Below are 14,143 nucleotides of genomic sequence, written 5' to 3'. Positions count from 1 at the left end.
TTTGTCCATTGATTTGTTTGCAAATATTTTCTCCCATTCTGAGGGTTGTCTTTTCGTCTTGTTTATGGTTTCCTTTGCTGTGCAAAAGCTTTGAAGTTTCATTAGGTCCCATTTGTTTATTTTTGTTTTTATGTCCATTACTCTAGGAGATGGATCAAAAAAGATCTTGCTGTGATTTTTGTCAAAGAGTGTTCTTCCAATGTTTTCCTATAAGAGTTTTATAGTGTCCTGTCTTACATTTAGGCCCACCTCCTAAAGATTTATTTTTTAAATTAAATTTAATTTTTTTAATAAATTTATTTTATTTATTTCTTTTTGGCTGGGTTGGGTCTTCGTTGCTGCACACAGGCTTTCTGTAGTTGTGGCGAGCTGGGGCTACTCTTCATTGTAGTGCGCAGGCTTCTCATGGCAGTGGCTTCTCGTTGCAGAGCAAGGGCTCTAGGCGTGTGGGCTTCAGTAGTTGTGGCACACGGGCTCAGTAGTTGTGGCAACTAAGCACGGGCTTAGTTGCTCCGCAGCATGTGGGATCTTCCCTGACCAGGGCTTGAACCCGTGTCCCCTCCATTGGCAGGCAGATTCTTAAGGCCACCAAGGAAGCCCTAGATACTTCTTTAACATTATACTTATACCTATATATCTATATCTATCAATATTCCCCAAAGACCATTATGTTAATTGGGAGATATTAGAGGCATTCTATTAAATTTGGGAACAAAACCATCATTGCACTGCTACAACTTTTGTGCAATATTAATTAGCCAATGCAATTAGATAAGAGAAAAATTGGATAAAGATTGAAGAAGATAGGACTATATTCAAGAGAGCCTAATGAAAAACACTATAAACAATAAAAGAATTCAGATTGAATATAAATAATTGTATTAATAGAATTATATGAAGCATATGTCAAAATTAATATGCAAAATTCAGTATCCTGCTATAACAAAGAAATCAAAGAAAATACCCAATTTAAAATAGCAACACAAATTTAAAATATCTAAGATAAACCAATCTGAGAAAAAATTTTAAACAATATTGAAGGACACAGAAGAAGGATAAAATTGAAACTTTTTGTCATATTCTTGAAAGGAAGAAAGCTGTCAGTTTTCTGAGTTATTTTATAAACTTAATGAGATATCAATTAAAAAACCCAAGAGATTAACTTAATCTAAACAATATTATCCTAAAGTTCCAGTGGAAAACTAAACAAGCAAGAAGAGCCAGGAAATAAAAACCTGAAAAAGAAGAGCAAAAGAAGGGCTATCCAGATATTAAATCATTATAAAGCCTCAAATAAAAATAAAGTTGTATTGGCATATAATTAGATCAAGGGTACAGGATAGAAGGTCCGGAAATAGTTGCAAACACATCAGAATTTAGTTCGTGTTGGAATTGGCCTCTCAAGTGGAGAAAAAAGGATGTTTCAATAAAGAGATATTGGGAAAACTGGGTGGCAGTTTATTTTAAAAAAGATGGAATCACGCTTTCTGACATATACCAACATAAGCTCTAAATCGATCAAGAATTTTTAAAAAATTAAAGCCATAAGTGTTCTAGAAGAAGACATTTGTAAATGCCTTTATACTTTTGGCATGAGGATTAGAAAAGTCAAGATTCAAAATCCAAAAGCTGTGAAAGTAGACGGATATATATGATTACATTAAAAGATAAGCATTGTGCATGGCTAAAACAACTAAGTAGAAAGTCAAAGGGCCATTGACCAGCTAGGAAAAATATTTGCAACTCATATTACAAACAAAGGGCCAGTGTCTCTAATATATCAATATAAACAGCTTCCAAAAGTTGATAAGGATAAAGAACAACTTAAAAGAAGAATCAACGGGGCTTCCCTGGTGGCGCAGTGGTTAAGAATCCGCCTGCCGATGCAGGGGACAGGGGTTCGATCCCTGGCCGGGGAAGATGCCACATGCCGCGGAGCAACTAAGCCTGTGCGCTACTGAGCCCACGTGCCACAACTACTGAAGCTGGCACGCGTAGAGCCCATGCTCTGCAACAAGAGAAGCCATCGCAATGAGAAGCCCATGCACCACAATGAAGAGGAGCCCCCGCTCGCTACAACTAGAGAAAGCCTGTGCACAGTAACGAAGACCCAACACAGCCAAAAATAGAAACAATTAAATTAATTAATTAAAAAGAAAAATCAACCAAGTCAGTTCAGAGCAAATACAATTCAAATGGCTTTCAAACATTTGAAAAGATGCTCAATATTAATCAAAATAAGAGACTTGCAAATTAAAACAAGCTATCATTTTTATCGATTGGATTGTAAAAAATAAAAAAATCTGACATCTTTTATATGCTGCACTATGGGGAAACAAGCCTTCTCGTACATTACTGGCAGGAGTGCATGTTGGGACTGTATTATCTAATTAAAACCATTTTTTGAAGCAAATTTTCATTTTCAGAGACCGCTATCATTAGATTCTGAGCTCTCACAGTGGTAACTAATCAGTTCGGTTTTGGTTTTGCAACTGGACTCCAAATACTAAGAATAGGGATGTCCTCATTACATTAACTATTACTATTGATTGACAATAGTTTAGCTTCAGATTAAACACTGTAAATCTTTCTTTTGAAAAAAATGCAATGACTGTCTGAGAAAGAAATTGTGTCTATACCTGGAGTGATGGGTTCTAGAGAAAGTCAGGGGTTAGAGTAGTAGATCAGATTCAACCAACCCCCAGCGACCTTCATCCTGATGTCCTAAACTGCTAGGAGCCCTCACCTGATTTCCTGTAGTTGGAAAACCATCAGTCTGGACACTTCAGTGCTCTGTTTTTAAAGATTTCCCTAGATCACCTACTGTATAGCACAGGGAACTCTGCTCAATATACTGTAGTCTAAATTGGAAAAGATTTTGAAAAAGAATAGATGCATGTATATGTATAACTGAATCACTGCCATACACCTGAAACTAACACAACATTGTTAATCAACTATACTCCAATATAAAATATTTTTTAAAAAACCACATACACACACACACAAAAAGATTTCCCTAGATCCATGAAGAGATTAGTGCCTAGTATGGATACAAAGTTCTGTGGGAACTCTGAGGAGAGAACAGACATGGGAGTTCTAGAAGAAATGAGAGGAATTTATCAGGTGACAAAAGTAGAAGAGGGCATTCAAGTCTCAGGGCACACCTACACAAAGGCACAGAGGCCCCAAGTCACATGGAGAGTGGTAACTACTCTGGTGCACGTGGAGTGGTGGACATTTATTGACACCTAGTCTGGCCCCTATAATTGGGTAAGTGCCATGTGGAATATCAAAGAAATGAAAGGGACACTTCTTGTCTTCACATAATTTCCTCAGGAAGCATGTCCCATTATATAATTAAAGAAAAATAAGACCTATTTGACGATGAGGCAAAACATATTTGCTATGAACATCAAATGCTTTAGTGACATTGTCCATTTAGCAGGCAGGGGTAGTCTGTGTGGCTTGCAAGGCCACAGTAGAGACAGCAGAGGGTCTGGTGTCTGAGGCAGCACTGGGTCCAGACGCTGGCTCTGCCATTTCCCAGTGGTGTGACCATGGGCAAGGCACTTGACCGGTTTGAGTTCCCATTTACTCATATGAAAAAGAGAACAGTAAGTATATCTGCCTTGCAGAATTGTGAGAACCATAGATGTGTGCAAACTCCCTGGTACAAATGATGTGTTTTCTTATTTTATACTTTTCTTATTTTATACTTCCTTTGGTTTCAAAGCTGCATTTTAAACATATCCTTATATTACCCTATTCCATCCATCTCAAGATGCATGTTTCCCCCAGCCTTTTTTTTTTTTTTTTTTTTTTTTTTTTTGCGGTACGCGGGCCTCTCACCGCTGTGGCCTCTCCCGTTGCGGAGCACAGGCTCCGGACGCACAGGCCCAGCGGCTATGGCTCAGGGGCCCAGCCGCTCCGCAGCACGTGGGATCCTCCCGGACCGGGGCACGAACCCGTGTCCCCTGCATCGGCAGGCGGACTGTCAACCGCTGCGCCACCAGGGAAGCCCTCCCCCAGCCTTTTAACATCTCCAAAATCTGGATGTGTCTCATAATATAGTCCATCTCCTACTCACCATCATCCAGGTTGCAGGCAAAATCAAGTCGTGCAAACACCTGGTACAAGCGAGAGAGCACCACGGCAAGGAACAATAAACAACTACCAATGAAATATGGGTAATTTCACTGGAAATTAACCCTAGAGATCCAGATTCTGGTATGTGATCTGACACCACCACAACAGGATGACAACAATCTCTTCATTTTTTCCCTCCCTTTGGAACAAATGATCATTGACATAAGTTTAAAACCCTACAGTGCAAGTTTATTCTTATGTCACAACATTGTTCCTTGCTCCTTCATGACAAAGGGTAGATTCTTGTGATAGATGCATTATTACATAGATCTGTAAGTGAGTGATGCTTCAGGAGAGTTATCTCAGAGTCTAATCTTAGGATCTCCCAGTGGAGGGCTGCACAGAGGTCCCTCCTAGTAAAGTTTTCATAGCTCCGTCTTCTCCACAGATATTTAATGAGCACCTTCTTCCTGGGAGGGCTCTTCCTACCTCCATCAATGGGGACTGTTAAGGGACATTTTGAGATTCAGGTGCTTTAAGAGTAGGAAGGGAAAGAGAACTAACATTTCTCAAGCAACTACAACGAGCAGATACCTTTATGCTATTTCATTTATTCCTCACCATAAGAGATGTGCTATTTTTGTAAATGTGGATTTTTGTTTGTTTTACAGATGAGGGAACAGAGTCTTAGAGAGGTTAAGGAATTTTCCAAGGTCATAAACGTAATAAGCACATAGGCTTAGATGAAGTGTGCCAGACTTTTCAAGGCTTCTTTTCCTTCACTGTTATATAATATTGGCAAAAGAATGTATACAAAAATAAGTAACATCATAATTAATAAAATTATAATTAGGTATAAGTATAGTAATTTTGATTAATTACAATTAATCATTAAAATAAATGTGATTTTTGCCACTAAATTTATAATTCTTTCCATATCTAGTGCTACCAGGACCTCTGAAATGTACTCCCACATCCCTCTGGAAGGAGCTGTCTTCACAGAATGAAGGTTTGGAAGAATTAATAAATATGCAAATATCTCCATTCTCCCAGGGAATTTTAATCCTTTCTAGAAGCTGGGCTGTGGACCTGAACTTGGAAGAGAAGCAAGCAGTCATCTGTGATGCTCTGCTGATAGCACAGAACAGTCCCCCCATTCTCTACACCATTCTTAGGGAGCAGGATGCAGATGAGCAGTCCTATTGCACCGGCACCGCCTTCACTCTGAAGCAGAAGCTGGTGAACATGGGGGGCTACTCTGGAAATCTGTGTGTCATTGCCAAGGTCCTCCACCTGAGTCCTGAGAGCAATGCAGAGTCCTCAGAGGGTGCAGCATCCCTGATTGATTACCCCAGTTCCTATTACTTTGCAAACGCTCAGCAAATGGAAGCTTTGCTGCAGTCCCTCGTGATTGTCTTGCTTGGCTTCAGATCTTTCTTGAGTGACCAGCTTGGCTGTGAGGTTTTAAATCTGCTCACAGCCAAGCAGTATGAGATCTTCTCAAAAAACCTCCGCAAGAACAAAGAGTTGTTTATCCATGGCTTACCTGGCTCAGGGAAGACAGTCATGGCCGTGAAGATCATGGAGAAGATCAGGAATATGTTTCACTGTGAGGCAAATGAAATTCTCTACATTTGTGAGAACAAGCCTCTGAGGAAATTTATCAGGTAAGCAGTTGGATCTTCTTTTTTTTTTTGCCACGCCCCATGGCTTATGGGGATTGAACCCAGGGCCACGGCAGAGAAAGCACCCAGTCCTAACCACTGGACGGCCAGGGAAGTCCCAAGCAGTTGGATCTTATTGTCAGCAAATGAGGTTCAGTCTAAATTCCCTCTGAATCACCTTGTTCCTTTTAAAAATTATTATTATTTTTAATTTTTTTTTCAATTAATTAATTTATCTATTTTTGGCTGCACTGGGTCTTCATTGCTGCACACAGGCTTTCTCTAGTTGCGGCCAGTGGGAGCTACTCTTCGTTGAGGTGCTCGGGCTTCTCCTTGCTGTGGCTTCTCTTGTTGCGGTGCTCGGGCTCTAGGGTGCCCAGGCTTCAGTAGTTGCAGCACGCAGGCTTAGTAGTTGTGGCGCACGGGCTTAGTTGCTCCGTGGCATGTGGGATCTTCCCGGACCAGGGATCAAACCCGTGTCCCCTGTACTGGCAGGTAGATTCTTAACCATTGCGCCACCAGGGAAGTCTGTGAATCCCCTTGTTCCTTGAGAGTAAGATGGTAAAATGATCTGTGACAATGGTATCGTGTTCATAGGCGTATGATAGAGTAATTTTCCTCCTTTATTGACTCAGAGAAAACCTGAATGTGTCTTTTTAATTTTTACAGTGACAAAAAAATCTGCCATGCAGTGACCCGGAAAACCTTCATGAAAAATGACTTTAAAAAGATTCAACACATCATCATCGATGAAGCTCAGAATTTCCGCATTGAAAATGGGGACTGGTATGGCAAGGCGAAAACCATCACTCAGAGAGACAAGGATTGCCCAGGAATTCTCTGGATCTTTCTAGACTACTTTCAGACCTGCCACTTGGAGAGCAGTGGCCTCCCTGCTCTCTCAGCCCAGTATCCAAGGGAAGAGCTCACCAGAGTGGTCCGCAACGCAGATCAAATAGCCGAATATTTACAACATGTATTGCAGGAGGTCAGAAAAAAACCTCCACCTAACATCCCCGTTGGGTCCCTGCAGATGCTTCTTGAAGCTGAATGGGCTCAGGGTGTTCAGGGAACCTTAAATATTAAGGAAAACTTGACTCGGAATAAAATAGTGACACATGTGGCAGACACTTGCAGGCTTCTCTTTGAAAGGGGCTATTCTCCCAAGGATGTCGCTGTGCTTGTTAGCACCACAAGAGATGTGGAGTATTACAAGCAGAAGCTCTTGAGAGCAATGAGGAAGAAAAAGGTAGTGCACCTCACCGATGCGAGTGACCTGTCAGGTGATAACATTGTGTTGGACAGTGTCCGAAGATTCTCTGGCCTGGAAAGGAACATCGTGTTTGGGATCCATCCAAAGACAGTTGAGCCAGCTATCTTACACAACATTCTCGTCTGTCTGGCATCCAGAGCAAATCAACAGCTACATATTCTGTGGCACCGTGACGTTTAGGAAGAATTCCAAACCAAAACAAGATAAAGCGATTACTTTGTAAATGTCCATAGGTGACAATCTGCTTGGTATTGGGAGAAACTTCTCTTTTCTGTTCATAGGTCAGCTAGAGATTTGGGCAGAGCTGACACACAGAATTTGGAACGTTCTCTCTCTGGCTCTCTCCTTTCAGGGATTCCTCCCCTACCTCCTTTCAGCTATTGTCCCAAACTCCGTCCCCGATTCTTCGAGCCAGAATGATAGTGGTTTTCTGAAGGAGCTTTAAGCACCCTGCACAGCACAGACTATGACCCACCCTGCAGTTAAAAACCATAAAAACAATACACTCGTCCTGTGGCCATTCTTTCTTCTAAGTCTGGACCTCCACAGTGCAATTTTTTGTTTTTTAAAATTTGTCCAGTGCTTATATTTATCTGCAGAAGGGTGGCCTGGTAGAAACTACCTTGGCCATACGAGAAGCAGAATTTTTGGTTCCTGACTTCTTGACATTTCTCTTTGCTATATTGATCCAGGACTTGGGAGATTCCCAAGATAATTCAAACTGTGACCAAGTGGGCCTTAATAATTTTGACAGAACAGAGAGCACTGATACAATTATTTAATCCTTTAAAACGGTAATCTCCTTATGTTTTTTTGCCCTCAGAATAATCCAGATCAAGCTTTAATTGTGATAGTAAGCATTAATTGTCACTTTACTGAGAAATTATAGGCCATTAGAAAACAAAAATAAAGCCGTTTTCTCTGGCTTTCAGTGAGAGATAGCGTTAGAAACCAAAATCTGGTTCTAAAGATACACATAGGCCATTAAGTAAACAGAGCTAGTTAAGGTACAGTCTTTACAGATCAACTTCTCAACTCAGCTCTACATATTGTTCTATAATATATCAACTTAAATTTTAAGTCAAGTACATTCTTGAACTGTATTTTTCCCCTTTACTTTTATATTTTGGTGGGCTACTGTTATGGACTGAATGTTTGTGTCCCCCTGAAATTCATAGGTTGAAGCCCTAACGTTTAGAGTGGCTGTTTTTGTAGATTTGTAAGGAAGTAGTTACAGCTAAATGAAGTCATAGGATGGGGCCTTGATCTCATAGGATTAGAGTCCTTATGAGAAGAGACACCCAAGAGCTCTCTCTGTCCCTCTCTCTGTGCACACATAAACAAAAGGTCATGTGAGCACAGAGAGAGATGACGGCCACCTCCAAGCCAAGAGAAGAAGCCTCAGAATGAAACTAATCCTACTGACACCATGATTTTGGACTTCCCAGCATCTAGAACTATGTGAAATTAATTTCTGTTGTTTAAGCCACCCAGTCTGTGGTATTTTGTTATTGCAGCCTGAGCAGACTAATATAGTCACAGAATTACTCTTTGAACTAAAACACATCAGTTTATCACTTAATAATGCTAATACAATGACTTATTTTTCTGTTTATACAAAACATTTAAAAAATGTTTCTAATCTAAAAAATAACAAAATATTTGTATAACTAATGGAAATTTAAACATTACATGACTAATATTCCACATATTAGTAATCCTAGTCTACTGATTTCCTCCATATTACAAGTTGTGAATTTTTCTGTCTGTCTTTCTCCTATCTGTGTTTACTCATGGAATTCCGGCCTCTTGCCTTGAAACCGTAGGCTCTTCTAACTTCAGCAAAATAAAATATATCAGTAAAATAAGGGAAAAAAATGTTCTTTCTTTCTGACTACATTAAATCAGATACAACTCTGCACCAAACAGTTATCCTTGTAAATGTTGTTTCTAATAAATTGGTTTTGTAAGATCCCTGGACTTGAGTTGCAATGTCTGTGAAAGTAATTCTTTAGAAATCTAATTCTGGAGCGAAGACTGCCACCATGTCCTGCCGCCGTCCACCGCACAGGGGTGGGGTGTTGCTCCAGGACCTTGCTTCAGACGTGAAAGCTCCTACATCCATTAAACCATTGATGTGTCTGTTGCTGACCCTGGGCTCTTTCTTCAGTCTTGAAGCTGGACAAGCACAGGCATTGTAGGCCTGTGGTGTGCAGCCCAATAATTGGTGGAGCCAGCCAGGAGACCGAGGAAACTCCCATGAGCGCCAAGATGTCGGAAAATACAGGATGGGGAATGGAAAGTTGCAGGGGCCATCCACCAGCGTGTGGGGCCCGAAAGTTGCAGGGGTGATCCTGAGGTGGCTGTCCTAGCTGAATGGGGGCTCCCAAGAGATCTGGAGAATAATGGCCTCCAAAGGCTCTGCTATTGTATCAAATGAGCATATTGTATCAAATGAGCTAAGCTATCTTTCTAGAAGGAATGGGTATTTCTCTTGTGCCTTTGAGATATAAATGATCTACCTGGGCTCTCTGGAACTTTAATCTTATGTGATCTCTAAGAGTAAAGGAGAAAAAATAGCTTTTAGGTGAACTCTATAGAAATAATTATGTTTTGGGAATGTCTATTTAAAGTAGTCTCTCTAGATTTTGGTAACTTGAAAATAAAGTTGAAAGAAGAAAATTCATGGGTCATTTCAAATAGGATAAAATATTAAATTGCTGGGTGAGTCTAAGTTAATCTACCTATGCCTGCTTAGGAGAGGAAGACTCAAGCATTAAGTTTTCCAATCAGGAAGTGCACAAATACTTGCTTCTTGGTTTTTGCCAGAGATTAAGCTTTTCAAGGGTTAAGGTTATAATCAGTCATAATTCCTGTAACCAAGTTTCGTTATTGATTACATTGTGATCAGGTGTTTAACTGTGCCTTTTAAGTCTTTTGTCATTTGTAGACAGTTATTGTTGTACTCTAATGTTTTGGCAAAAATGCTTCATCTTCAAGAAGATTCATACCATTGTAAAGCAATTATACTCCAATAAAGATGTTTAAAAAAAAAAAGAAGATTCATAAGAAGGACTTTCTGACCATAACAGGTCTTTGATAAATTTCAGATCCTACTGCTGAACTGGGTAAAAACTGAAAGACTCCTAATGGAAGACTTAATGGCTTCATAAAAAGTTAACAGAAAGATTGGTTACTGAGTGAACTGGTGAGTATGGTTATAATGTTCATGGGTTTTGTCTGGAATGTTACTGGTTTTGATCTGTGTTTTGCAGATATGGGGAAGCCCTTCCCCTCAAGTTGGTTATGATTTATAGCAATTTGGTAAACTACACCTGTGGGTAAAATTCAAGCATTTTTCTTTTCTCTCTCTGCCTGGTCCCTCCAGAAACTGGGGACTTTGGGGTTTGGAGCAGCCTTACCAAGTGAATGGGAAAGAGTGTCTCCTGGCATGTGCAGAAATCTCAGTATCTTGGAGACAGAGAAATCCACCAAGGCAGAGCCTGATAGCAGACCTTTGGCATGCTTTGCTGGCTTTGAGAGGACTTTTGGGAATTCGGTCTGAGACTTCCCCTCAGCCAGTTTGGAGGAGGCTATGTGGTCAATCGACCACACTTATTTTGCAAACAAATTAGTTTTGATTGGCTGTGTTTGCGCGAGATGAGGGCAGTTTTAGAGAGAACAATGTTATGTTTCAGTGGATGTTAAATTCTAGTTCTGTTAATCGAGGTCTGTATTTATAAAAGTTATTGTACTAGCCATACTTTTGCCCTGATGTTCTGGATGGAAGGAAAATTATCTAGTGAAATTGTCACAGGGTATAACTACTCATGAAGTGTGACACTGCTTGCTTTAAGTCTGCTACTAAAAGCACATGTATAACGCTTGTGTGACAATTGGGTATAAGGGATAAAATATATGACCTATAAAGTGTTTCCCGATTAACATACCTCTGAGCCTGTTCACGAGGTCTGATGAGTTTTCCCCCAACATGAATGGCTAGGCGAATATAAAGGAGGACTAGCACCGAGGGACACGATCTGAACCTGGGGTAGGAGTCAGCACCCCAGCATTGAGGGATGGGTATTTTGATCATCAATGCTTTCTATTGAAAGATTTGCAATCAAAAGGGGAAATGATGGAAAAATCTGCACATATTGAGGTATGGGGAAGTCAGAAGGCTTATACATGGTTGAACTTACATTTTACTGACCAGAGCAGCCTGTTTTTTGGCCTTTCAGACATGCATTGTACATCTGCTTTATCCACTGAGGAAGGGAATGCATTTGAAAGTCAAAATGGAGTAGCTGTGGTTCAGACAATCAAGGTGAAACTAGGTGGCCATTGTGTACATGATTTTGGACATCTCTTGTATTACTGAACACTCGAGTTTTCTGAACTGTATTGCAGACCAGGACAAGAACCACGGGCGGGTGTGGTATTATCTCTGAATGCAGTTACTGCTTGTATTTTGCTTAACTGTCATGATCTCCCCTGTGTTGTGCCTGTTAGATGTCTTACATTTCATCCCTAGCCTGAGTAGAGGAAATCTCTTCGAGGACTGAGCAGCAACACTGGCCTCACTGTGAAATAAGTCTAACTGCTGGGTCTACAGTGAGATGCTGTTGTCATCCTCCTCTGGACTTCCATGAAAAATCAACCCGGCTACTGTGACTAGTGGGGAAAAGACATCCCATAGGCCAATACATCAGAAGGACCCCTGTCAGTATATGTTAATGTACAGCTGACTGCCCATGAGCCCCTCTGGGCTATGCTGTGTGGAATGGAATAGGCTGTCTTCTGAACACACAAGTCCAACTAGTGGGATTGTTTTTTGTTTGGAAAGACCTAATGGGTCCACCCCTAATGGCACTCAACATGACATGGGGTGACAGATCTGTACTGTGCCTGCTGACTCCTGGCTAGGCCACCAGAATGTTTCTTTTAAAGCCGGGCCTTCCCCTCCCCATAGGGGTGGCTCCGGGTTTGTGAAAACCAGGGGTGACCTGTCTGTATTGTATTTGTGGCATCTGGTTGCAGCGCCCCCTATATACTTGACCCCAGGGATATCATGGAAGAGGGGTGGACCAAGATGGTAAGGGTCGTGCAGGGTAAGTAGGGGTAGAGTGTATGGTAAGGCCACTCAAGGTGGCTGCTCTCTTGCTCTCTGTACAGCCCCTGCCCAACCAGTGCCTGCTTCACCTACACCCTACTCACATGACTGACCTTCCTCCATACTTGTCCCAAGCCCCAGCTAGTAATCGTTCTTATAAAAGGAGCAGTGAGGGGCGTGCCCCTCTACTGGTTTCCTTGGTAACTAATGAGCCCACCCAACAATTCCCCTATAACTGGCAATCTCCCTCCACCCACCCTGAACAGCTCCCCACCTCTCCTCTGGGAGGGAAGACTGCCACCACAGTGGGGTGTCTCTCCAGGACCTTGCTTCAGACATGTAAGCTCCCCCATTCATTAACCACTGATGTCTCTGAAAAAAAAAAAAAAAAGAAAATAAAAGTCTAATTCTGACTGGTTGTGTCACTTAATGATTTATCACCCTAGTAATAATATTTTCAAACTATAATATTTTAAAAATATATAAATACTCATGAGTTTCTCTTCAGACTGAAGAGGATTATTGATGCCGCCTTCTTCCATACAAATGAGGAAAGCTTTACCTTGTATATCTGCTGCATTTCTATTTTAAGTCAAAATTTGAGAGTTTGTGCCTCATTAAACAGAAAAAAAAAATGGTGCTGTAAAATAAATGATTAAATTTGGGGAAAAGGGAGCACTGAGGCCAGTGACTCCATGAGAGGGTCAAATATGAGCCAGCAAAAGGTTAAGCAAGATTAACCTCCAGTTGGGTTTTGCTGGGGTACCTGCCTATCTGCAATCTGGCTCTAACCATTTGGGACCTAACTTCACTAAGCTCTGAAAATCTACCCGGCCATTGTAAAAATAAAACAAAATGTTTTTTAATTTAAATTTTGTTTTAGACTTACAGGAAAGTTACAAAGTTGGTACAGAAAGCTTCCGTATACCCCTCACTCACTTTCTCATTTTGTTAGCATCTTATCTATGGTTCATTTGTCACAGCTAAGGAACCAACCTTAGGACACTACTGTTGGGACTTCCCTGGTGGCGCAGTGGTTGAGAATCTGCCTGCCGATGCAGGGGACACGGGTTTGTGCCCCGGTCCGGGAGGATCCCACATGCCGCTGGCCCGTGAGCCATGGCCGCTGAGCCTGTGCATCGGGAGCCTGTGTTCCGCAACGGGAGAGGCCACAACAGTGAGAGGCCCACGTACCACAAAAAAAAAAAAAAAAAAAAAAAAAGAATCCGCCTGCCAATGCAGGGGTACATGGGTTCAATCCCTGCTCCAGGAAGACCCCACATGCCATGGAGCAACTAAACCTGTGCACCACAACTACTGAGCCTGCGCTCTACAGCCTGCGAGCCACAACTACTGAGCCCACATGCCGCAACTACTGAGCTCTCACGCTGCAACGACTGAAGCCCACGCGCCTAGAGCCCATGCTCTGCCACAAGAGAAGCCACCGCAATGAGAAGCCCGCGCACCTCAACAAAGAGGAGCCCCCGCTCACCACAACTAGAGAAAGCCCGCACGCAGCAACGAAGACCCAACGCAGCCAAAAATGAATTTTAAAAAATAAATAAATAAATATTTCTTTAAAAAGGACACTACTGTTAATTAAACTCCACACTTTATTTGGGTTTCTTAGTTTTTCCCTAATGTCTTTTTTGTTGTTCCAGGATCTCATCCAAGATACCACATTACGTTCAGTAGTCATGTCTCCTTAGCTTCCTTTGGTCTGTGACAGTTCTCAGACTTTGTTTCTGGTGACCTTGACAGTTTTGATGAGTACTAGTCAGGCATTTTGTACAATGCCCCTCAGTTCGGGTTTGTCTGATGTTTTTCTCGTAATTGGACTGGAGTTATGGGTTTTTGAGAGGAAGACCACAGGGGCTAAGAGTCATTTTCATCACATCATGTCAAGGACATAGGCTTTCAATGTGACTTATCACTGATGATGTTAACTTTGGTCACCTGACTGAGGTAGTGCTTGCTAGGTTTCTCCACTGTAAAGTTACTTTT

General features: G+C 41.5%; 1 protein-coding gene across 3 annotated transcripts in view; it reads left to right on the top strand.

Annotated features, from left to right (window-relative positions):
* SLFN11 (schlafen family member 11) overlaps positions 1-9,629 on the top strand; it is a 25,725-nt gene extending 16,096 nt beyond the window's left edge. For all 3 annotated transcript variants that reach the window (XM_007105569.4, XM_007105570.4, XM_007105571.4), the window contains exons 4-5: positions 5,033-5,756; positions 6,423-9,629. In XM_007105569.4, coding sequence (XP_007105631.1) covers positions 5,033-5,756; positions 6,423-7,206 — 1,508 coding nt within the window. In that variant the 3' untranslated portion in view covers positions 7,207-9,629. The remainder of the gene's footprint in view (positions 1-5,032; positions 5,757-6,422) is intronic.
* The last annotated feature ends 4,514 nt before the right edge of the window (positions 9,630-14,143 follow it).

Source organism: Physeter macrocephalus, chromosome 14 (assembly GCF_002837175.3).
Source record: "Physeter macrocephalus isolate SW-GA chromosome 14, ASM283717v5, whole genome shotgun sequence".
NCBI lineage: Eukaryota > Metazoa > Chordata > Mammalia > Artiodactyla > Physeteridae > Physeter > Physeter macrocephalus.
Note: the sequence above shows the minus strand (reverse complement) of the source record. Positions and strands in the feature narration are given on the sequence as shown.